Source organism: Melozone crissalis, unplaced genomic scaffold, assembly GCF_028551555.1.
Source record: "Melozone crissalis strain CALT ecotype California unplaced genomic scaffold, PUWL_Pcris_2 ptg000042l_1, whole genome shotgun sequence".
Lineage (NCBI taxonomy): Eukaryota > Metazoa > Chordata > Aves > Passeriformes > Passerellidae > Melozone > Melozone crissalis.
In genome coordinates this window covers 16,023,647-16,049,726 of record NW_026535820.1, presented here as the reverse complement: position 1 = coordinate 16,049,726, position 26,080 = coordinate 16,023,647, and the positions used below count along the sequence as shown (strand labels likewise).

General features: G+C 42.7%; 1 protein-coding gene across 1 annotated transcript in view; it reads right to left on the bottom strand.

Moving 5' to 3' along the window:
• Positions 1–15,314: 15,314 nt before the first annotated feature.
• KCTD1 (potassium channel tetramerization domain containing 1) overlaps positions 15,315–26,080 on the bottom strand; it is a 67,911-nt gene continuing 57,145 nt past the window's right edge. The window contains exons 3-5 of the mRNA XM_054284801.1: positions 21,552–21,696; positions 18,374–18,679; positions 15,315–15,534 (exon numbers count right to left, since the gene is read on the bottom strand). Of these exons, the coding sequence (XP_054140776.1) occupies positions 15,376–15,534; positions 18,374–18,679; positions 21,552–21,696 (610 nt within the window). The 3' untranslated portion in view covers positions 15,315–15,375. The remainder of the gene's footprint in view (positions 15,535–18,373; positions 18,680–21,551; positions 21,697–26,080) is intronic.

The window sequence follows — 26,080 nt, the reverse complement described above, 5'->3', positions numbered from 1 at the left end:
GCCTGGGGCCTTCAAGATAATATAATCTAATACTTGGAGATCCCCTGATGAAAGGCACTATATATGCAAAGTGCTTTATAAACATTAATTAGTTAATGTTGAAAATTTTGCCCAGGGCAAAAAAAAAAAAATCCTACCAAAAATCCCCCTTCCCTCCCTCTCTCTAGTCCCTAACTATACAAAGTTAATGATTCTGTGTGTGCAAACTTAGAGTACATTTTAATTTCTGTTTACTTCTGGGGAGATGGAAGCACGGGAAGTACTTTCATATACATTTTGCTTCTGCAAGCATTAGTAACATGGTGGCTTCTATTGAGGGCTTTAATCTCCATGAATGAGGACACCCCAACATCTACAGCATAGCTTTGGACCACAGTGTTTGCAGTAAAACTGCCCAGGCTCTACTCACTCATCCCTTCATAGTCTGTAATCACCAAGCAACCAACAAACCAACCCATGTGTGAAGGTTTTTGTGACAATAGTTTCCATTCCAAGCCACCTTTTCAAACCTTGGGCAATCAACAGGTGGTTTCAGTGTCATCACCACATCACATGTCACCACATAATGTATGCAGAGGGAGCAATGGACAAAGTAATACACGTGTTGCTTATCACAAAAGGAGGGAGTCTGAAGGACAGAGCAGACCTTGCAGGATGAAGATGTGTTTCAAAGTAGGTGGTGTAAAAGGCAACAAGTTCTGCATTCAGTGATATTTTCAGCAATGATATTCCAGGTATATTTCATCTCTCCTTCATGATCTTTCCCAGGGAAACATTCAACTTTTAGATAACACTAGGGGTTGTTTTCGCTGGAAGCCCACATCTGCTCTGGCATAGTAGTCCACCACAGTCCATCCCACTCCTTTCAGAGCACTGTGCTCACTTCCTGGCTTTGCAAAGCTTAGGGACCCTCATAGGTATCACTTCTCCTGAAAAAACCCTTTCTATCCCTGACAAGGCCTTTACATAGTCCACTCAAGCAAGTCTGCAGCATGCATGCTCCTAGTATGCCACAAACTACCAAATCAGCTGCCTGACTTGGACTTGTCTTTACCACATCCACCAGCAAAGGACTGGTGGATGTGGTAAAGAGAATGCCCTATGGCCAGGGTGGGTGACTGCTTCCCACCACTCTTCTCCCAGGTGCAAGGGCAGCAAAGACCCCAAGGGAAGAAGATGTGCAGTCACACCCTGAAAAGCTGGTGGTATCTTCTGGAGTCCTTCTTCCCCATCTGCCATGCTGGAACCCCAAACTCATGCCTGTCAACCCAGACACTGGGATAAAAGTGCTTGATGGAGCAGGAGAAACTTTATTGACTGAGAGGCAGAATGCAACCTGCTTGCAGGAACAGGGTTGGGCCCAGCAGGGTTTTTCAGGGCTGGGTCAATCAGGTCCCCATACCAGTGGCTGAATACAGAGAGACCTTTTATTCTGCATCTGATGCCTTCCCTGCCAGCCGGGTTTTTGCAGGCATCTGATCTTTTCCCAGCACCCACAGCACCTTGTGCTGCCTCCCTGACAATGAATCTTTGGTGGGGGATGCTTTTCCTTTCCTTCTCCTGGGTCCTGGGGGTCTCAAGGGCTGCTCTTAGGATTTTGGTCCCCCCACAGTGCCACCCTGTGAGATGTTGCTGTGCACTAGCAGCCGGACACTAAGCCAGACATTTTCTGTCTGCCTGGACTGTCTCTGGGAGAGGCAGCATCCAGGGATGAGACCATGGCAAGGTACCACCATTTCCCTTAGCCTCAGACTTAGTAACTGGTATGGGCAAAGTATTCAAGTGAAGTGGAGTCAGCCCAAGTGACCACAGGGGTGGCTGTCTTGTGCCTCCAGCACTTGGCAGCCAGGCATCCTTGGGAATGCATCTCCTCTCCAGCAGCTCGTGAAGAGGTGACTTATTGAGCTTCACTGCATGTGGGTGCAGCACTGTGCTTGGCAGGTGAAATGATGGGGCTGAGGAATTGATGCATTCCCAAGGATCTCAGCTTTCATCACAGCCCCCCTTACTATCAATGGCAGCTATTGGTGGAGTCTTTGGAGAATCAAAGGCTCTGAAGGTTTGCTCTGGTCTGTTCCAATCACTGCCACCTCTGGGCACAGCCAGGGTTCAGCTGAACATCCGACTCAGGCAAGTCATCTTGGGGGAGTTTTGCCTGTACACGAAAACAGGGTGAAGCTAGCAGAGAGCAGTCGCTTACACACGTGTAATACGGATGTACCTGAATGAGCTAAGCTATACTTTCATCTTGTGCTGTTAGGAATGTTTAATTTTAATCCTGTGTCAATGGGGAAAAAAATTGTATGAAGTCCTAATAAATAAGTTATGCTGCCGAGTGCTCAGATCAGCACATCCTAGCTCTAAGCAGTACAGAAGAAGACGCCTTCCAGCACTGCAGACTGCTTTAAAACATCCCTTCAAATAGATGTTGTTGCAAGCCAGTGATACCATTGCTATTGTGTTGGCTTCAGATCATGAAGCATTTGCCATTCTGAGGGTGTGCAACTCTGAGGAAGAAGAAAAATGAGAAATATTTAGTAGTATTTGACGATCAACTTGAGAACTCTTGAAGAACCCTGATTTTTCAAAATCATTGTGCATTTGCTCTCAGACAGCCTGGCTGCTTTCAGATGTATCACGCTGGGCACATGCCAAGGCAACCACTGAAATTGCAAGTCTGCTTGGAAAATCTAGATGGGAGATTGTGATGGAGAAAACTGTCTGTGCCGCTATTGCTGAAGTTACTGATTTTTACCTCCTCTGTTTTTAAATTACTTTGCAGCATTATTTGCTCTCAAAGAGACAGCTAGGAATGCAAGGAGAAACTGGAGACTGGAAACATGTTGTATATTGCTATGGGCAAAAGACTTGATTTTCCTGGGATTTCTTGCATGCTCAGACCCTGGTTAAGTTCCAGGGACAACAACTAGCACAGGGAACTGTTGTGTGTAGGTCAGATACCACCAGTTTCACCAAAGGTGTTGGTTTGTGCCCCAGCAGAATATTTGCAATTGTATTAGGACAGAAGCTGTTTACCATCCACTGATGAACTTTTATGTGTAAAATGTCCCTTTCAATTTGGGCTGAAGCAGACACTTGCTTTGATAGTTATATGAAAAAACCCTTTGCTTTGCTTTGGGATATTTATAACCAAAACACGCAGAATTATTGCAGCATAAAATCTGCTTCACTGGGTCTTGGTGATATAAAAAAGGCAAAAAAAAAAAAAAGAGGAAGAAAAAGAAGGGTAACATAATAAAGAAAAAAAAGACAGATGAGTACACAGAACACACTTCAGATCTACAGCACTATATTGTCCCAACATTGCCACCAATTCAATTTAAATCCTAAGGAAAAAGCTAATGCTATTGAAGCACTGCAAATTAACAACAGCCCTGGCCTTGTACATCACCCCTTCACAACAACCAGCCCATCAAACACCTTTGTGGCTCCACACGAAGACAGAGTGGAGGAAAAGTGAAATGGTTTCTCATCCTCTGCCCTGCCAGAGGCAAGTGCCAGCTCTCACTGTTGTAAACTGTAAGCCAAGGCAATCTGCAGTGCTACGGAAAGAAAACAAATACCACAGTAGCAGGCAGGCAGGCAGAATGAGACAGAGATATTTTTAATTGATGCTAGAGAAACATAAATAGATGGAGCTGGCATTAAGCAGCACAGCCCTTTTTCTCTCTCTGCCAGGTACCCATTTACCCGGGCTCATAACCAAAGGCCAACATGACATCAGAAGCCCTGTGGTGTTTTGCCTTTGGGCAACAGCCGGTAAAACTGGTTTCATCTGGCAGATGAGCATGTGAGCTGAGGTAATTGGTGTGTTCTTTTCTGCCTCAGATTCCTTATCTCATCCTGAATATTCCCATAACCTCCCTTTTTCCAGCCCCTTTTGTTTCTCAACAAAAAAAATATTTACATTGAAATAAACAGTGGGAGCCTCTAGATTGCATAGAGAGACAGGGTGCTGGTAACTTTGCAAACAAAGAGCAGTGCAGTGACAGCTGCAGGAAGGATAAGCTGGAAAGGGGGGCTTTTTTTACCGGGGCTGTTCCTGAACAGGAGGGGTTGGAACTGACAACATTTGATAGAGGAGCCTCACTCAAAACCAGCTGCCCTTCCATTTTTCTTTCACTCCTGAGGTGCGTTTGGATTCTTTTTCTGAGGTGTTTTGCAGCTGCAGAATAAAACCCACCTGAATGTGATCAGAGCACAATGTGGCAATCTTTCTACACACCAAGGCTGAAAACAACCAGGGCTGCCCATTCCTAGGGCTGTATTAGCAGTGCTTTGGCAGCACAGCCATCCCAGGCTATGCAGAGGTTGGGCAGATTTCCTGCAGGCATCCCTCACATCTCTGACTGCTTTGCTCATTTGAAGAGAGCAGGGTCACAGAATAAATCCTGCCAGCAAAACTGTATTTTCTAGCATATCACTGAATGTACATTACTGGTGGTTTTGGTGGATTATCTGTGTGGATGAATGACTTCACCCAAAGCAGTTGTCATTTAGGGATGGCCACAGTATGTCTGCAGGATACATGTGCTCAGAACACAACTGTGGGGCAGCACGACAGCCAGGTAATGTGTGACTGGGTAATCTGGGGGATTGGATGGAGATTTCTGGTTTGTTTGGAACATATGAACCTCTACAAGCTTCCCCTAGAAAGAACTTGGAAGGCAAAAGAAGGTTTTCTCCTTCCTTCCCTTTAAATATACTACTGATATGTATAAATGTAGCTGAAGGACTGGACACCATGCCTAGCAGGGACATGCTGGGGACAAGGTTCCAGGTGGGATGCTGCCTCCATCTCTGTAACTTAAGGAAATGTGGCCTGCTTTTCAGAAACATTGTTCTTTCTACTTATAGGTCCCTTTGGAGCTAAGAGATGCTGGAAGCATGGAGAAGCTTGGGAAATCTAGCAATAGACAAACCCAGACACTTGGGTTTAGCCTCTCACATTTTGAATGTTCTCCCTCTTCTCCTATGGAAATCACTGGTGAAACTTCCCACTGAAGTGGAGCTGGATCCCAGTCTGCTAATGCTGACATATTAAGAGGGATAAGAAAATGCAGAACATAAGATAGAAAAAAGAGCCTCCAACCTGCTAAACAAGGCTAAAACACAAATCCAGTGGTTATGTTAAACAGTCCAAATGAAAATTATCCAAATGTACAGGATTATAGAAGAAAGAAAACAGACAACTGGAAGGAGATGATGAAAAATGGGCTAAGGGAGGAGGAAGATATAAAAGGTGGGAAATTAATTGGAAAATCCACATGCAGATGAGAGAGAGGCCGAAGAAGATGTAGAAGGAGGATACAAGTGTAGGAAGGTTGGTGTGAAACACAGCTAGTTCTGGGTACAGGCACCGATAAGGGGGCTTTGACATCTGGCTCTGAGCCTCACAGATGACAGGAAGAAACACCTGGAGGAGTGTGGACACCTCCAGAGAGGGTGGAAAATGTCTGAGCTCTTTGTAGTCTCTGTGGAAAAAGACATAGGGGAAAATGGAGCAGAAAAGGAATGGAGGGGGGGTCCCTTGTCTGGCCCACTTTACTGGACATGCCCCTGAGATCAAGCCTGGACAGGTGCTGCAGGAGTTCCTGCTTTTCCCTGAGGGGCTTCAGGGTTTCTAGCAGGACTGAGAAGCCAAGGTCAGGGATGTGGTCCAAGCAGTGAGCAGGGCAAACCCAGGTGGCTCCTCCAGAACATCCCCCTACCCAGACACAAAAACCTCCCCCCACATCCCTCTTTGCACTGCCCTGCTGCTCCCAGCCCACAGTCCAGCACTGCAGGGCTACCCAAGACCTGAGCAGGAAGCCAAAGGGCTGCAGCTGGTGCTGCTCTGCACCCCTACATGGCACATAGATATTTGGGAGCCAGAGGACTGAGGAGACTTCTGAGCTTGTCCAGGAGGGTGGCTCTTCCCTCAGGTCCAGCCCCACAGTGACAGCACATGATGCTCCCTGTCTGCCAGGTTTTAAACCAGATCCACACAGACAAAACTGGGAGCACTGTTTGACCTCTCCTCCTATCCCTGTCCTCTCTCCTGCACTGAGAATGTTTTGGCCAGGGTCTTAGCAGCAGAAGGACATGTCCCCCACTGCTTCTCCCTTTGGTGGAATACTAACCAGCACACCACTTCGGCAAGGAGACAAATGCCTCAGGTTCTGAAAACACATTTTGGACTTTTAAGAAGAGTGAAATGAGGCAGCTGCCCATTGTGGGCAATTTAGCTTAATGTGATATTGAATTCAGCTGTTTAATACACCCAGATGCTCCAGCAGTGAGTGTATAAAAAACCCCCAACTTCAATAAATAATGAAGAATTTTTTCTGTTTGTTTCCTTTTTTAATGAAAATGGCAAACTATTTGCTACTGTACATCTGCATCAGTTATTTAACATGACACCTTGCTGTAGTAATAATCCATCACCATCCAGTATTACATATGGATTCATAAAAGGGTTTATGCTTGTGTTGGTGCTTTTGCTGTCTGCCAAACTAATTATATACATTTTACAATAAATTATACATATTGAGCTGAGAACCTGCTGTGCTAATTGCTCACATTTTTATAGGGGAAAAAATGTGGTCATGGAGTGTTTTTTTCATTTTGAGCATATTGAGAACATGGCAGAAGAAGACGCTATGTCTTCAGTTTTTCAGAGCTGAAAAATCAATATTTAGCCCTACAATAAGTAAAACAAACAAAAAATCAGGAAGAGAGAACTTGGGGGAAGCTTTCTCTGGTGTATTCTTGCCCCTCTGTGTCTTCACTTGGTGAGGTAGGGAAATACAAACACAATTTCATTACTGTGGCTGTCCCATGAAATGAAGACTGAACTTCTACTGTACCAAAAGGTAAGGGCACCTGAAATACCTCCCCAAATCAGGACCCCACAAAGATGTGAAGGAGCTCTGCATCTGCCTTTCTTGAAGTTCTTTGTTTGCTCTTCAGCAACAGTGACATGTAATTATGAGATACAGCTTCACTGTTCACAGAATCTCTGTGAGTAATACTTTAAATATAGTTTATTGCATTAAGTCCAGCACTTGCACCCAATGGCTTTCAAGTCCCATTAGGACAGAATCCCCACTCTACTCCCTACTGAAAAAAACGTAAAAGATGTCTCTTGATTGAAAAGAAAGAGAGACAGAATTGAATCTCCAGATAATATAACAATGGCACCAAGTAAAGAGGGCCGCATCTCACACTTGAGGAAACTTTCACATCACAGTCAGTCCATTCTTCTTGGAAACAACAGAAAACATAGAATGGTAGAAGTTGGAAGTGGTCTCTAGAGATCATCTTGTTCACCTAGCACAAGCAGGGTCACCTTGAGCCCATTGCCCAGGACTGTGTCCAGATGCCTTTTGATCTCCTGGGGACCCAGAGGATTTGCCTGATGGTGGAACAGGGAGCTGGGCACCCAGAACCCCTGCTGGCAGCAGCACCGCTCCCAGCCCCAGCAGTGAGTACAGGCACTGCCCTGGGCTGCTGCACGGTTACAGCTGTAACATTTTTTGGGTGGTTTCCCATCACTGGTGCTGCTCCTGCAGCTCTCACTCATGCAGCAAAGCCCCTTGAGATGGGCAGGACACCATCACAAAGGCTCTGTGGTCACTGGTGCCAAGCAGTCACCACATCTGCTGTGTGGAGCACCAGCTGAGGCTGGACCAGAGCAGGCTGCTGAGACAAAAATAAAGCCAAACACTGAGGACAAATAAATGTCCTAATTTTTTAAGACATGCATTGAAAGGGGTGGCTCATCTTGTATTGCAGCTGTTATCAGGCCAATAAGAAAGGCAAGGAATAAAAGCAAAAAACCAAAGACATGGCTAAATCTCTCAAGTTGAAAAAAAAAAGAGTACTTTTTAAATGAAGGCATATCAGCTAAAAAAATCCCCAAAGATTAATAGTAACATTTACTACAAATGTATAGAACATCCTGGTCCTCAAAACACTACCAGCCCATATCATGTTTTTGATGGAAGAGGTTAGAAAAAGACCCGTAGCATATACAACAGGGAACAGGAAATCAGCATTTCCTAAACACTTTAAAAGTGTGCACTTTTTTACCCTAGAAAAACAAACTATATGCTGTTCTGATTGATTTATTATCTCAGCATTGCCCTTCAGGCTCAGTGGATATTTTAACATTAAGCAGGTAAAGACTTAGGAATAATTTAAAATAGAGTTTACAGCAGCTGCAGATCTGACTGAATTCTGCTGTGAGATAGTGAAAAAGACAGAAATTCTCCATTAAATTTAGAGCAAAATACAGTTGTGTTTAAGTATGTTAGTGAGAAGAGGCTGAGACTCACTTTGGGCGTGAATTCTCTGCCAAGCTGGCACATGAACATCATGGTACATTTGGTTTGGTCTCACAGAGAAGGTCCTTCCTCAGAGCCTGACATTCCTTCCCTCTCCAAAGAGCAATGGATGATTTTTCCCTTTCACCGAGGAGCAGATCTATCAGGAATGAACTTAAATGCATGAAACATGTTAAACCCACCAAGTTACATGCACTGTATTTGGTTTTCCTTAAACATTGTTTCTTTGTACTTCCTTGCTAGCCTTCAAAGTATGCCAAGTACTCTGCTCATGCAATATCTGGTTTCAGGCAAACCAGCATGGCAGTTTGCCTGAGCTGAGAAAATATGCTTGAAGTCGGCATTCACAGGCGGCTTCAACATCCTAAGGAAAATGCTTTGTTATTGTAGCCTGAAAGTATGTCACAAACATGAATAGAATTATACACTTGCTCTCCCTCACCCTCAATCCTCTTTACCTGAGGAAAAAATTATACACTTCCAATTACAGGGCCAGTTAAAATCAATACAAAGGTGGGAGAAAACAGATCATTTTTCTTATGGAAGTAACTGTTTTCATTAATTTTTCATTAGTCCTGCTTTTGTGGTGCTATCCATCACTGAAGAAGCTGGTATGCAGTAGATTACATTTAGGTTATCTTACATGCTTACAGGATTTAGTAGATATTGCCTGATAAAGCTGTGAGCTTTATGGCTTTAACTTACATCTATCAATAATGCATCAGAAGAGAATTTTTCTGCAGAACAGCTGTCCCTGATCCAAGCAGCTTTCTTCTGGAATAGCTGCACTGGTTACAGTAGAGATGATAGCACAGCTTTTACTCATCTAAAGGCTCCAACTGTGAGAAAGATGAGCGGATGCTTAAGGAGGAAGATAATCCATGAGGGTTTGAGCCCTAGTTTCCCACTGTTGTAATTTTTATTGTGGAGCATTTGAAGCTGGGAGCCAGCCGTGCCTTGCCCCATCTCAACAACCACACCTGGAAAACATTCCTGCCATCCTGGCATGCAGCAGGATTTTGTTGTGACCACTGTATGAACAAACAAAGCTCTTTCACAAACTGCACTGGTTCCTTCTCCCATTTTAATGCCTGAGTTCTGTGTTAAGGAACATAAACATAAACAGAAAATGATAGTCCCTGTTGAAGAGCTGAGGCAGAGAAAGGAAATGAAGTAAACCATCAGTTGACTTCACTTAAAACATGTAAGGTAAAGGAAATTTTATTTCATTTAATTTATTTTTTCTCGCTTTGGAAGGAATTATAAAAAGAAATCAAAAGGTGTGTCAAGCATAACATGGTTGTAATGCTAACATTTTAAGCTCATTCAGACATCCCAGCAATGCCTTCTATGTGCTTGAATAACTTCAAACTCTCAGCTTAAAAAAATAAATATGTCACAGTTCTCCTTGATTTCCAACTCTTTCTGTACTGCAAGAGGGCTTGTGGAAAAGGACAGCTAAGTGGGACTCCAGATGTGCAGTTTGAAACCCAAGTGAGTGACAGTCAAGCTTCTTCAGCCCCCCCAGCTGCAAGGTGAGTTTATTGCTGCCTTCTTCACTTAGAAGTAGAGAGATGCTTAATTGAAGCTCTGTACAATGCTTTGAAGAGACCAAGAATTGCATTAGGGCCAAAGTTATTACTCTTGAGCTGCCCAGGCACAGCCCCCAGCTGAAGGAAAACAAGCCTCCTGAGCTGGAGAAAGCGAGGGAAAGAAATGCACAGCTGCTTTTGGTTTTAATGTAAGCCACCCAGAACTGAAATATTTATTCAGAAGCAGCAGGGATTAGTGAAATTATGGCTCCAGATCTTCAGAACAAGCATCCGTGCTCTGCTTGTTTTGCCTTTTGTTTTTGCAATTTCTTGGCAGTTAATCAAATGAAGTATCAAACATCCACTGCTGAGCCTCACTGAGCCCTCTGGTTTGACCTGAAGTCAGAAAGAATGCAGTACATGAATTTAGGGGACTTCACCATATGCAGTTTTTGCTTTAAGTCAATGTCACCCTGTCTTTTAGACTGCATCCTAATGGTAAGGAGGCAAGGCCAGCCATCCCATGCTTCACATTTTCCTTGGGAAAATTAATAACAGCACTGACAAGCTACATAACAGAAGCCACAAGACCATTTAGGGTTGTAGATGAGATCATTTATCAGTCCAAACTCCAGAGCACAGAGACAAATGTCCCTCTCTCCATCTCTCCTCAGACCAGCAAGCCAGAGCTGTGCTCTGAGGACCACAGGACAGGGATCAATGGGCTGGGCCATGGCACCAGCACTCCGTGCTCCCCAAGAAGCACAAATCCAGCCTGCTCATACTAGCAACAGCCTCTCCAGAGAGAACTCATGTATATGGGGCTTCAATGAGGCTGAGAGAGGAGTCTCATCAACCCATACTTCCACTGACCTGCAGTGGAAAATACTGTATTTTTAGAAGCAACGGAGATGACATACTATTGCTGTGGATGCAATGACACTGACAGCCCATGGCCACACTGCACCCCTTGGGCTTCTGACTGGGGTGTGAGGCAAGTTCACCATGAGTATGGAGGGCAGAAGATGGGATCTGGCCCATAATCCCCAACATCACCTGAGAAATATTACACCCTATTATTTTAGGGGCACAGGACTCCTATTAGGTCCCTAGTCAAAAAAATATGAAAAACCCCCAAACAAATGAACAAAAAAACAAAACAAAACCCCCAAAAACCAACTAAACAAAAAACCCCAAACAAACAAAACAACTCCCAAAACAGATTAAAGGAAAAGTGGGCTTTTCTCCATTTGCCAGATAACATTTCCATTTCTGGAGCCCTTACTTTGCAAACAGAAGGTGCTTCAGCAGGTTAGCACTGGGGTTTGCCCACAGCATCAATGTTAACATCCTAGTTACTAGATAGCTGAGCTAGCTCAGCTTACAAGAGGATGGACTTGTGTACCATGTGCCTGCATTTTTTTCTTTTTAAGAGGAGTTAGGGCTATGATTTTAGCAAATTCAGCCTCAAATAGAGGACCCCTTTGCTAAGTCAGTTTTGGGGTCTTCAAAAAAACAGATCAATGGGGCAGCAGCCAAAGCCAACACTGGGACCTGGTGCAACATATTGATTTTTGGTGGTGGCGATCCCTCCAGACCCTCAAGAAATAATAAACCATTCAAACTGAAATCTGAGAAAAAGCAACTGGTCTACAGACCCTAAGGATATCTTGGTTTCACTTCCACTGTAAATAAACCTCAGGCAGCTTGAATGCTGACATACAAATACCAGTTGTCCAAAGAAATAATTCATAATATAGAATTCTGCAGTGAAGAAATGACAGATGGAAATAAATGGTTTTATTTCTCTGAAAAACTGACCATTGGTCAATAAAAATGCTTTTCTCACCCCCCCAAAATCCAACCCTTCCCCCCCCAACTCATGCAATAGAAACATTAAAGAAAAATTCACTTGACAAGTCATTTGGATGTCAGTAAAAACCCTGTAATTAGTACAGAAATCAATTTTTAAAGCTTGCTGCAAAAAATTATGCTTATGAATAAAATGTTTGACTTCAAATTGAATTCAGTGCCTGTTCAGCATAATGGAAAATAATTGAATGGGTGGCTCAACTTTCATGTTTTTGGAGTTTACTAAGTTTTCCCCATTGGTTTTCGTTATGCATTTTAGTGGGCATCATAAAACAATGTGTCAATTCGACTTGCTTGTGCCAGTCAAGCACTGAGATGATCAGCTTCCTTCTCTAGACATATGGCAACAGAGAGGAGAATCCTTCATTGGGCCAGAGTGCCTGGCTAGTACCTACCTGAAGACAGAATAAATTAGCAGCACCTATTTACCTGTGCTGCTTCTGGAAAGAGAGATTAACCCAGTGACAAAGCAGGACTTCACTTTCTCCAGCACAGAGTAAATTGGCTCAGTCTCCAATGGGACACTCAGTTTTAAGGTTCACCCAAGCATGCCAGGATCCATACTTACATTATGCAGTGTTTGGTACATTCAGGGGAAGAACTAAACCCTGGATCAATGGCTGTTGTAGTAATCCAACATTGTCATTACCCAAAGAAAAGGTGAGGACCAAATTCCTCTGCCTGTGTCTCATTGTGGGAAGGGGAGTTGGTGCCATCTGCAATCTCTGCACGTCTGTAGGAGTTCTTCTGGCAGCTGCTTAACCAACTTGCTGAAGTACCACGTTGGCAGCTACCACTCACTGCAGTTCTGCCTCTTGTTATTAAAAACATCAATGGCATAAAATGGAGTCAACGCTTTCTAATAAAAAATTAGATCAATTTAGATGTTAAAATTGCTAACCTCCAAAGACAAGCTGACAGTAATCTGGTCCTTCTTGGTTCTCCCCACTCCCCCCACATTCCTGGAGAAATTGCTCATTTGTTTGTTGATCAGTTTTTCTAAAGAACATTTTAAAAACACGTGGTTATAAACCTCAATTGCAAACAGGACTAATCTCTTTTGCTCTCTAAAAACCTACAGCCAGCTTATTCCTGCATACATTTTTCATCAGCCATTACTTTGAATATTCATGACCTCTTACTCCATGACCACATTATAACTGCAGAGACATTTACATTCAGGGTCTCAGAGTGATTTTTGACTCCATCAACAACAAAAGCAGGCTTGGTGAGAGGATGCCCAGCCAGCTGAGGACTTGGAAGGAGCACAGTGATATCTTTAAGGTCATTGACTTGGACAGGCACACGCTGACCAAGCAAAACCACCAGCAGAGCACAACCTGCTGGCTCTGGGAGCCACATGTTGGAGAGCATCAGAGACAAAGCTCCCGTGCAGAGGCTGCAGGCAGTGTGGGCCCTGCCAGCATTGGGGGGACACCTTTGGGGCTGCTGATGCAGCAGGCTTGCAGGGCTTGCTTGCCAAGGAGCAGGGAAAGGAGCTGCACTCCCCACTCCAGCCTGCACAGCAGTCTTTGAAGAATCACATCACCTTGCACTGGGACCCGTGGACTCTCAAACCCACGGGGACTGGCATCTTTTTGGACAACACAAATTTCATCACTCCCAACAGTTTGAAGATCTGTTAAAAATATTTATTTCCCTGGGTTTTAGCTTTCCAACTTCTATGCAGACTAACAACCAAATTGTGGGCAGTAAGAGCAAGCATTTGTTTATTTTGTATGAGGACTTCTTGCTGCTAATTGAAAACAAGCATTTTCAATGAGGCAGCTGTTTCAGTACTGTGAATAGACAGATCAGCATCACATTGAAGATCTAATAACCCACTAATGAACCTTAATTTTTAGAGGCCCCTCCCTCACCCATTTTCACACTTCAGTAATTCCAAACCATTGATATGTGATGCCAGTTATTTAAAGATGTCCTCAGACATATTTTAATAAAAACCAGAAAAAATGTAACTTTTTTTTGTTAGACTATATTGGAAACCTTGTTACATGTATCTAACAGTTTCTCTTTTTCTTAAATAAATAGCAAAGTGTCACCAAAATGAATGGAATGCCAGCACCATTGCGTTGATAGAAATTTCCACACCAGGATGAACACACAAATTCTGTAACAGTGCAAAAAAGGAGACTTTGGAGGAAAGGTGGTGGTTGCTGGTGCATCAACCCGTGAGCAGCCTGTGCAGTGGCATTGGGATGTGGTGCCTCTGCAAAACCTCACAGGCCTGGAGCCCGTGCCTGCAGAGGTGGCCCCAGTGAGACTCTGCAAGAGAGCAGCTGGCAGGGCTTCCAATGCAGAACGTGGAATTACTGCCTGCTACCAAGGGACACAGCCGATGGTAACACAAGGGGCTGGCCATGTCACTCTCTGACAGAACAACGGCTTGAAATGACGGAAATGAGCAACCTGAAAACCAAACAGGCTGAGTAACACTCAGCAGGGCAAGGGCTTGGAGAATCAAAGTTGCCAACTCCTTAATCAAGAGGGAACGATGCAAGGATTCGCTGTTACACTGAAGGTTACAGAACAAGGTGTCATTTTTTCATGGGTTTCCCTGGGCTGAGCTGGTGTTATTTTCACGTCTGACCAACAGTTTCTCTTTCAACTGGGACAGTGCTGAAGGAACAGCAGCCATGTGCACCACACCAGAATATCCCTCAACAGCCTCTGCTGACTTAAACTCACTCCACCCTGTGCAGGCAGCTCTGCCTGCCCACTGCCTTGCCCCTCTACATGCTGGAGTGCAGTGCAATCCCCCTCTCTGCTTCTGTTGGCTTAAACCAGACCCTTGTTATTTTAAACAGGAGTTTATTGTATTTAATACATTATAAAATTTGAAAAAATTGTAGGAAAGCAGCAGATTCAAACCAGAGCATCTCTACCAAATATTAATTATTCTGGCCCCCTTTGAAAAACACAAAACAAAACAACAAAAAAACTCATTCAAAAGAAAAGTTAACCTTTCACATCTGTGAGGGCTGACAAAAAGTGTGCGACTTCTGTACAAACTACATTTAAAATTTCAGCTTTCCAATGCAATGGATGGTTGTCTCCTGAACACCTGCCCATCCACCTCTAAAAAAGACAGACATAAACCTCCATATGCAAATAAAGTTGAGTCAAAGTGTGTACACATTAAAAAGTGGATGGCTGTTTGGCAATGAAAATGGGTGAAGAACAGTCCATGAATCCCCCCCTGGCAATGGCTTGTACACCGTTAAGTGGGCCCGGGAAGGGCCTGGGACACTTAATGGCCATCACAGCACCAACCTCACCTACCACATTTTGTCATTGCATTTCCTACCCTTTGACATATACATACATATATATATGTACAGACATACATATACATACATATTTTTTTTTATGTGTGTGTGTGTTTTCTTTTATACCTTGAGGTTATTATTATTATCACTACTATTCCAAGTGTTCCCATATGAATTCAGGTGTGGTCTCTATATTTGATATAAATGTGTCTTTTATTCAATTTTAGTTCCAGGACTTGTTTGGAGTCCAAACTGCACATGAAATGTCCCCCTTTTTGTTTTTCCTCTTTGTTTTCCTTTTTTTTTTTTTTTGCATAAAGAAACATGTCCATTTTAGTCCAGAGGCTCTTGCTTTATTCGAATGACAGAGGGTGCACGAGATGTCCTTCTGAGTTCTCGTCTCAGTACGTATTCACTGAATTGGGAAGAGTCCACTCCACCTCCACATGAGCCAACAATCTCAAACCCTCTTTGCTGTAACCTCTCAAGTACCTGCAAAAAGAGGAAACAAACACCAATGGATAAGTAAATTAACAGACTACTTGCAGTGCAATGATAATAACTGCTGTTTTCAAATGGATTCAGTCATGGGGAAAAAAAGTGGTTACACAGCTTAACTGTACTGGATTGATTTCTGCTGACTATGGCCACTGAGCAGTGAAAAAGAAAAATGAAGAAAAATTTATTTTATTTTTTTAGTACTGTCAACAAATCCAGTTTTCTTCTGGCCACAGAAAGAGGACTAGAAAAACACATTCTCTGCTTTACAGAATTTACAACACAAAAGGGCAAATACATGATTGCACAGCAGATGCTGAGCAAACACCACAATGAAATGGTGACAGTGTAGATAACAACGGTCATAATTTCAGAAAACCTACCATGATATTTACTAGAGACTTAAAAACCAACTCTTTGTTTTGCCTCGCCTGTGAAGGTGATTTCCTGGGATTTACCAGGGTCAGCCTGCTAAACCCACGAAGGGGCTGATGCTCCTGGACCCCACAGGATGTGGGACCCTCTATTCAGACCTCACAAGGGCTGTGCTGGAATCTGGCGCCTACCATGGCTTCCCCAGCTGTTTCACCAGTTGTGAAATTGGCTTGCATGCATGCTGGGACAACACTGGCAAGCAGAATGGCAGAAGACTGCAAAGGACTAGGGCAGGGGAAGAAGCAAGCTGAGGTTTAAAAATGCTTCAAAGAAGACATGCCACATCTTTTCATAAAATGCTTCAGGTTGGCAAATGTCTTTCCAAAGTACTTGAGCATGGCTAACTGCACAGCAGTCATATAAAAAAGGAAGGGATAGGAAAAGAAACCTGGAAACAGTGATCAAAACACATGTGATCTTTAGCTTTTAACAATATATGCCAAAATCCCCTGCCCCTGCCCAGATGTGTCAGTGTAAGCCACTGGAAAAAAGAACATGAGAACTTGGGTCCTGAGAAAAAATGTGGTGGAAACAACTATGGAAACTAGCTCAGCCCTGGACAATCCATTTGTTCTGTACCTCATCCTTCAGGTCTATTGGTAGTCCTTTCCTGTGTCCCATTTTTATTAGTACTGGGAGATAATTATGTCCTTCCTTCCAGTGTGGGATCATTACACAAGCCTGCACATATTTTGCCACTCTAACTCAGGTTTTTCACATCAGTAAATATGCTTTGTAATTCTTATTTGTGCAACAAAAATGTAAGCATCAGAATAAGTGACAAAGTGTTCAAGGATACAACTGCCTTGATAACTGTCATATGATATAGCTAAGCAGTCATCCTTGAAAATTCTTTTCAGTTGTAATCTGACATCTAAGGCTGTCCTAAATTTGCATTAATCTCGATGACAAAATATTTTGATGTTTCAGCATGACAGTCAAGGCCAGTAAGAGACAACTGTCCAAGCATAACATGGGTTAGATAGATCTAGATAGGTCTGTCTGGAGCCTTGTGTTAAGTGCTAGCACAGGTGTAGTGCCTGGCCAGCCTTCAGGGTGCCCCAGTGCTTCATCTAGAGAAAAAGAGGCTCAGGGGTGACCTTCTAAAACTACCTGAAAAGAGGCTGTAGCAAGGTGGGTGTCAGGCTCTTCTACCAGGAAACCAGCAACAGGTCAAGAGGAAATGGCCTCAAGATGCACCAGGGGGCATTCAGGTTGGGTTGGACATCAGAAAGAATTTCTTCACCATGAGGGTGGTTCAGCATTGGAATGGACTACCCAGGGCAGTGGTGGAGTCACCATCCCTGGAAATATTCAAGAAATGACCAGATGTGGCACTTGGTGCTGTGGTTTAGTTGACATGGTGGTGATTGATCAAAGGCTGAACTTGTTGATCTTGGAGATCTTTTCCAGCCTTAATGACTGTGATTCTCTACCTGGACACTGGGACCTGGCAGATGAAAAGATGCCAAGCTCAGCTTGCAAGCCTGTTCTGTAAAAGAATTCACCCATGAGCCTGCAGCACTTAGGTGGTGTGTTTAAGTCAAACAGCATCAATTATGCCATTGATGATTTCACATGGGAAGTGCTGGCTATGCAGGATGTGCTAACTAGGGGCAGGCAGGTGTCTGAGGCTGGGTGTTTTTAACCAACAAAGGATAAATACATAACACTAACACTGCAGTTGATTATAATTATTCCAGGAATTACCTGCATTTGTCTCCCAGATTTTTTCTTATCCCTTATCCATTTCATAACATCTACTGATTTTAGACATTGCTACATTGCATCATAGAATACTTTGAGTTTAAAGGAACTTTTAAAAATCATCAAGTTCAACCCCTCTGCAATGAGGAGGGACATCTACAACTAAATCAGGCTGCTCAGAGCCCTGTCCAGCCTGACCCTTGAATATTTCCATGGATGGGGCATCCACCACTTATCTGGGCAACCTGTTCCAGTGTTTCACCACCCTCACTGAAAAAATTTCCTCCTTTTATCTAGTAAAAATCTACCCTATTTTAGTTCAAATCATTATCCCTTGTCCTATCAATTGCAACAGGACTCCACTATGCTATAGAAAATCAGGAAAAACCACTGGAAGTGAAAGTGAAGGGTTTTCCCTATGACCATGGAAAATTCTAACACTACTGTAGTTTGTTTGCAAAGAGATTTGAATTGATACATGAATAAAATGGAGATACATGAATTAAAGGGATTAAATGATGATACATTAATTAAATGGAGAAAGACAACTCGACACACAGAAGTTAAGTAACTTGCTTAAAGCCTCCAGCTGATTCTGCTCACCAAAACGCTCCAGTGACATGGAACAGGGTCAGCCCACTGGCACCTGGCCAGCAGCTCCCTTTCAAAAACTGCCCGTGTGACGTCCTACCTGAACTGAGTTGAGGTGACAGTATCCGTTCAGCGGGAAGCGGATGACGTGTGTGGAGTCGTGGTTCCAGCCGGCGTTGACAGAGTTACACATCACATCCCCGATCTCCGGGAACACCTCCTCTATCAATGACTTATCTCCACTCAGCGTAATCCTCTCGCCGAGATCTGGGGCCACTCGCACCACCAGGCACTCGCAGGACTTTGAGAAGCGGCCGCTCTCCCGGTCCTGTTTCCACCGTTCCATCTCTCCTAGCATGGGCTGAAGCTGGAAATACTTTGCTTCTTCATATAACAAGCTGTAGTCCTGAAAGACACGCACATTAAGAGAGGCATTGCTAATGTGGTGCTTAAGGTAGATGGATATTCAGGCCGACACTGCTTTAGGAACCCTTCCAACAGAGCTCCTCATGACTGTGTAGGAAGGTGTAATAAAGTAACAGTGCAAGCAAAAAATAACCATCAGCTCTCAGGGGTCTCTGTGGTCACAATGACCCCGAGATATGTTAGTCTCTTTGCCCAGCCTGGCAGCTGAAGAAGGAGTCAGGATTCTTCTGTTCTTGTTCTCAAGGTTGTTTATTATTTCTTATCTATAACACTCTTTCTCTGACCTGCTGAGGTCTGTCTGGCAGGTTGGGTTGAGGCACACTGACTGCCTTCAAAGGTGGTGTTCTCTTTCATACTAAAAACTACATGTCCATTATTTACAATAATTTCCCAATTCCTATCACCTATGTTAGACAGTGTGTTTCTACTCTAAACCAATCTAAAAGTACCAACATCACCCAGAAGATGGAGGCTAAGAAGAAGAAGGAAGAAGGACAAGGCATGCCCAAATCCCTCTATCTTGGCACCTGAACCCCCATTCTAAAAACTCAAAATTCTACATTTTCACCCTGTGATAAATTCACTAACACTCTATTCAAACTCTTGTGTCTTGCACATCTTCATACAAAGTTGGTAATTGTTTTTTCCAAGGGCTAAAATCGAAGGCACAGGTGTTTTTGACTCTGTGCCAAGGTTTCCAAGCCCCCTGTCAGGGTTTCAAGTCCTCCAGGGCAGCCAGAGAAATTTCCCGGATTCCAACAATCAGCTACTTGGAACACAATGAGTATAGCAGCACTTGCAAAAGTAAGGCTATGCTTGCTCAACTCACTTCTGAAAAAAAAAAAAAAAAAAATCCCACTTTTCCCCATATTTCATCCCCACAGTGATGTCATATAATAATGATCTCATTGAACAGATGGAACAGAATTCAATCAGGATTCAGAAAATTCATCACTAGGATCCATTGTGTCTTACAGCAATACTAGCAGGCATTATAACAGGTATAAGAATGTAAATGAGGAAGCCTGCAATGTTTGTTAGTGTAAAATGATTCAGATATTTGCATAATGTTTGCACATATTAGTGCATTTTAAAAATTAAGTATTTTTTAATACTTCCCTATTTTGCCACTAGTATTGTTTACTACATCATCTCAAATGCCAGAGCAGAGGGAATGCATTTCTAGGCATAGCCACTGCAGAAGTAATTTAGAACTGATGATGTGGAGTCTGCCTACTGCCATTTTTTAAATTTAAAAAATGTTTTTTAAAAAATCTTATTTTTCTAGGTGTAAGAGCATAAAACCATTTGGAAAATATTTATACAGAGAAAAGAGATACATGAGAATTAGGGATGAGAGAGAAACAAAATGACAAGAGAAGCCTGGTAACAGTCAGTATGGTCCTGAATTTGAACTGGAAACCAAATACTTGATGAGGACACCTAAATCATGGTAAAAATACTAAATACTGCTTACATTTATTGTGTAACAAAAAAAGTAATGTAACACATACATTTCTAAGAAACAAGAAACACTGTTCATTTTAATCACTGGTTTTTTTGTACACCTTAAAGCATAACTGGGGAGGACACCCCTTTGAACATCACAGTTAGGTGAACTTGCCAGGAATTACATTTTTAATTTCAACACAGCTACAGTATATTTATGTGTTTAAAAAGCTCTACATATGTAATTTCTTAATATTGCATGAAAGGTGACTTTTCCTTTTTCTGTATTTCTGATTACCTGCAGGAGAAGTGCCGAGAGCAGCACAAATCCATGCTAAGGCTTCAAAAGAAGGAAGTGATGCTTATCTGTTTTCTCCAAACTCCTCATTATTCAGGGAGATCTGCCCTTGTCACTAGGGGAGTAGCAAGGATGTGTCTACAGCAGATAATTCAAAGCTTGCTGAAATACAGCTCTTGAACTCAGCCTCACACCTGTTATGCCCAAATGCCTGAAAAACTGTCTCAGCTACGAGGGGAAAAGGACTGAATACCAGTCCTGCTGCTCCATCCCTGCCTCATCACCCATCACCTCTCCTGTCCAATCCCAACTGCTGCATTTCCTGCAGTGAACCAGGTGGTCATGAAGTGAAGGTAAGGATCTGTTCTGACTGAAGACCCCATATATATACCCTCATACCTACTAGCAGATAAACATCGCATGGATTCTGAGGCTCTGCCTCTGTAAGCTTTGTCTGACATTGAAATATCACTAATTCAATTTGTTACTAAAAACTAAAAAAAAAAAAACTAAAAAAAAAAAGCAACCACTTTATTCAAGTTTAAATAATAAACATAGAACAATTCATTCCTGACTAAAACTCCAAAATTAAACTTGCAGTACGCATTCAAGAATCTGAGGGAGAAAACAGTCTATGACTTAATGCCCAAATATTACCATGTGTGCAGTTTATTTTGTCAATATTGTGATTCACACACCATTTTCTGAATTTTAGTGTGGGAGTGGAAACTGGAGCTGCTGCAATCACTGGGGAAGCATAAAATTGGATGAAAGGACAAATAATCAGTAAAGCTCATGAGCAGTCAGTTGCAGATTGTCGCTTCTGTTTCCAAGAGTATGGTACAACATTTAATTTCCCTGGGTCAAATCTGGCAAGGTTGCTTTATTACCACTATAGCCAGGAGGGGAAAGTTTAAAATTGATGCCACTCTAGGAAAGGAAGACACCACTTTAGCAACCCCATTCTTACTTTTGCCATGTACCTGAAATCAAACACCATACCCTGCAAGTCCACCTTCCCTATCCAGGCCTCTGTTTTGACTACACACCAGATACTTGCTTTACCAAGGTACATGCAAAACACCCAAGTCCCTTGAAATCTCACCTTGAAATCATCAGGAATGAGGAGTTTTGATGTCCTTAAGAAATTCAAGATATATCTGAACATCTGCCCATCTCTGTCGATGAAATAATGCTGCTTGAGACTGTCGAGGACAATGGGCTCTGTGCCATCGAAAAGCCGGCCAATTCTGGAGAGGAAACAAGAGACAAGGAGCACAGTCAGACCAAGCTCAGCTCAAGAGCTGCTCAAATAGCCCAGCACTACAAAACCCTCCCATGCACACTTCACTGAAGCAGCTCTGTGGCTTTGTTTCATTAGAAAAGGGCTGGTTTCAAACCACTGTGTAAGCCACATATTTTCCAGCATAGCCTCATTAAGTTCCAAGCAGCACAGCTGGGGAGGTGGAAGGGAAGAAGCCAGGCCAGCAGCCTCTCCCACCCACCTCACTGCCCCAGTCTGTATCTCATAAGATGACAATGCCTCAATTATTTTGGACACCTCTTTTGACAGTTCCCTTCAGCACAGCTCATCCCCTCTAGATGCTCCAACGCCCTGGACTGACTCATTCTGTTTTATACAGCACTTAGGGAACTTGATTTAGTTTGGATTGCATAGGGAACTTGATTTAGTTTGGATTTAGTTTGGAATCTGTACCTGGGGAATAGTTTGGTTTGGTTCTTTGCTTAGTTTTCACTTGTTTTTAAACTCAGGTCACTTTTTGGATACCATTTACTGCAACCAACATTAGGACAGGCACAGCTAAGGTAGGGGCAGCACATTGTGGTAATGTAAAGATGGGGGTGCAGAGCTGATAACATTTCAATGTGAGGTAATGCTTTAATGTAAAAGTTAAGTGCTTGTGGCAGGTATCAAGAAGAACACTCAAATAATACAGAAAAATATCTCAAGTTTTAGACACCACCCACTGACCACTAGAACCACACAGCCACTTAGAGAGCCTCCTCTTGGCAACAGGTCTTGCAACATCAACCACTGAGAACAGATACATTTCTGCATGTGGGCCTCCCAAATCAGCTTTAGTTAGAGCAATAGGAAGGGCTGAAAAAGTCAAACAAAACCCTCAGAGTGACACCAAATAAATGTTTTGTTACTGCACTGGGGCATTTGCAAAACACTCCTGAGTCACTGGTGGTTTCCCAATGAAACGAGCAGGAGTTACTGGCAGGTCTGATTTTGTGTGCCTGTTCACATGTCTGTAGTGCAATGTGGAAGCACTTTTTGTCAACAAACAGTCACGGCACACTGGTTTTGTTTTGTTTTAAAAGCAGTGAATAAACAATGAACCCCCACTACCAGCAATAAAAAAAAGCCACCAAATACTCAGAGGTGATCAGCCCTCCTGGCTGCACGAAGCACCCCAGGCTGAGATGCCCCATCCAGTGGCCAACAGAAGGGGATGTCCAGAAGGGATTCAAGAGGCAAAAGAAAGAAGTGGTTCCCAAAGAGGGGGAGGCAGCAGGGCTTGCAGCAGGGCCTCAGGGAACTGCAGAGGCGTAGGGCTCCAGGCAACCATACACTGTGTTGCATCAACAGCCAAATATCCTCCCTTTGAAAATGGCACAGGCAGCCCAAATTGAGTTTGGAACAATGTCTGTGCCTGGAGCTGGTCTATATATAAGTTGTGAACAGAATACAAATCTCATCTATAGCTTCTCACCAGCTGGGAGGAGACCAGAAAACAAAACTCCATTAACCCCAGCTGGCCATTTACAATTCTGTAATAAATGCATGAATCAATTCAAGTTGCATGAAATCTGTAACATACAACAAATTAAATATATTTTGCATCATGAGCAGGTACAGAACACTTTTTTTTCAAAGCCATCCCTTGAACTATTTGAGCTTTCTTCCTCAAAGACTTGTTACTGCCTGCCCTGCTGCTCAAAAGCTGCGACAGCCCATATAACACAGGCTCCTGTTCACGTGGTGTATGAGCCACATTTTATGTCTAATATGGAAGTACTCAGCATTTAGAATTAATTTTCCCCTATACTCAAGCATGTCATCTTCAAATTTATCACGGAATTCACACACAAAACATGTATTTGGCCAAAGTCAGTCATTACTGAAATGTATAATTGTAATTGGTTTCTGCACCATTTTCCTAGTTCTAAATTACTTATATAATTACATATTTTAAACCTCTAGGCTTTTTGTCTCCATTTTATTAATTGTTTAGAGAAGAGCAAGATAGTATCAGAGGATGGAGCCTTCAGACAAAACCATAATGCTGAGGAGAGTGCTCAGCCACTGGGAGTGCTACCTGGGACCTGAATGTCTTTGGGAATGGACTGGAAGTGTTAACAGAAAGCGCTGCCTCAGTGCTCTGCTGCTCTGCAGCAGCAACAACAGCAGCAGCAGCAAAATCCCAGGAACTGCAAAGTCCCAGTTCCCTCCTGACTCCCCTCCCAGGATCACTCTGCAAGACACTTTCACACATTAAAACAGCTTTGGAAGGGTAGACCCCCAGCAGAGACTTCTGTAAAGAAAATATTTTTTTTTCCTTTTCAGATGGAAAAATGTAGATTCCAGCATCCTTCATGTGGCCTTCAAGGAAAAAACCTGAGGTACGATGGGATCCAAATCTGGTGACATGGTCCTGGTTCCTAATCTGCATTTGCCACATCCATCAGGAGAGGAGACTGGGCTATGCCAGGATCTAGCGAACAACCAGCATCCTCACCTTCCAGCATCCTCACCAGGAACTCTTGTGTTCCCAGGGGCACAGTGGGAAGCACTCCCTCATGCCTCACCTGTCACCTCCTCAATTGTACAATACAATTTGATCACCATCCTCCCTGTCACCCAAAGCTTTGCTGGCACTCCTGCTGGGTCTCACACTGGGATTATACATGCTTAAGAGACACCAGTTTGCTAGCACAAGAAAGGACTGGTAAGTCATTGTAATTTCACTTCCCAAGAAAACCTGAAAGATGTTTTTCCCCATCTTCTTCTTGACAATGTTGGCTGATGACTGGCAAAGACACCTTTCTGTTTTAAATGACAAATACATAACAGCTGAATGGAGTTTCGAGACAGGAGAGCACTTTGAAGGAGGTTTGCAAAATAAGATGATAATTATATGCAGAATTAGCCAAATATCAAGGGTAAAGGATAAGAAACTGTAGTCCATTTACAAGAAAATGTGCTTCTGAAATATTTAATTAAAACTAACAGGCTGGAATTTTCCATATATCAGGAAAATTAATGTCCCATGGGTTGAAAGTGTGACCTCCAATGGGTAATAATTAATGTCTGTGGCTTTAAGTATCATTCCACTGTCAGAAATTGAATGCTTCAAGGGTTGAAAATATAACCAGTGGAAAACTCTGCTTCCATGCGAGAAAAGACACAAACTAGGTGCAGCTACAAGCCCTCGTTTACTGGAGAAAAAACAACAGGGAATGGAAAATATTGTCATTTTAATTCCATAAAATACTACAGGGATGGATCTTTCTTCCCACAGATCAGCACTTCTGCAACAGCATTTCTATACCAAAAAGCTAGCACAGGAAGATGATTGCTTGTAGGATTTCTCAAATTCTTCAGAATAAAGTCCTACTTGTCAAGTATCAAAATATACTGTCTGCAGCAAAACTGTATACATAGTGTGTTTATAGCCTTGATCTCTTGTTGTATAAATATTTAAATATATTATTATACACATAAAGAGAAAAGACTTCACTTTAGTATATTCTGCCTCAGCTGGAAATGTGGGAAAGCAGCAATAATTAGGAACAAGATGCCCAGTAGTAATTAAACAAGTCAATTATTGCAAAACTCTCTTAATGCCAAGAAAAAATGACAGAGTTCTACCAAGTGTTTTACTGGCTTCACTGGACAAAGCTAAAATTCTTCATTTCTGTAATCAAAAGGATCCAATGAACATGGAAAAGCTGCAAGCCTTGATGTTTACAAACATGCAGAATATTACATTACTTTCAAACTAAGGTAAAAATAAGCATTTCTCCTCTGAGAAAATACAGGTTTCTTATAATTGAATATATTCAGCATATAATTTCTTCTATTAACATCTTTATCAGAGGACACTACAAACTAACTGAAAATATTTTGCAATATACTACTTTCAACAGTTCTGAGCTGCCAGAGTTTGGTGCTCCCCACGTCTTTCACAGAACAAGAAAAAGGGAGGAAAAGTGGTGAGAAGTCCTTTTTTTAACCCATCAGAAGGGCTGTGCAGCAGGAGGAGCAGCAGTGGTGCCCTGGAACCTGCAACCCCACACTAATGGCAAGGCAAGTAACTGCCTGGATTTCACTGAGGGACGATATTCAGCAGCCAGCAAAGAGCAAAATACTCATGAAAACACATATCTTTCCCTCTAATGATGAATCACATGACAAAGTAAATGTATTTGTTTTGAAATCTTACTCATCTGGTTGGAGCCACTGCAGCAAAGGGATTAGGAGTTTGGTCCTTAAAAATTAAGTGCAAGTTTCATTTTCACATCATTATATTTATGTGGCTAATGGGAATGCTTATTTAACACTCTGGAGTGTGAGGAGAGTGAGCTGTAACGAGCTTTTACTTT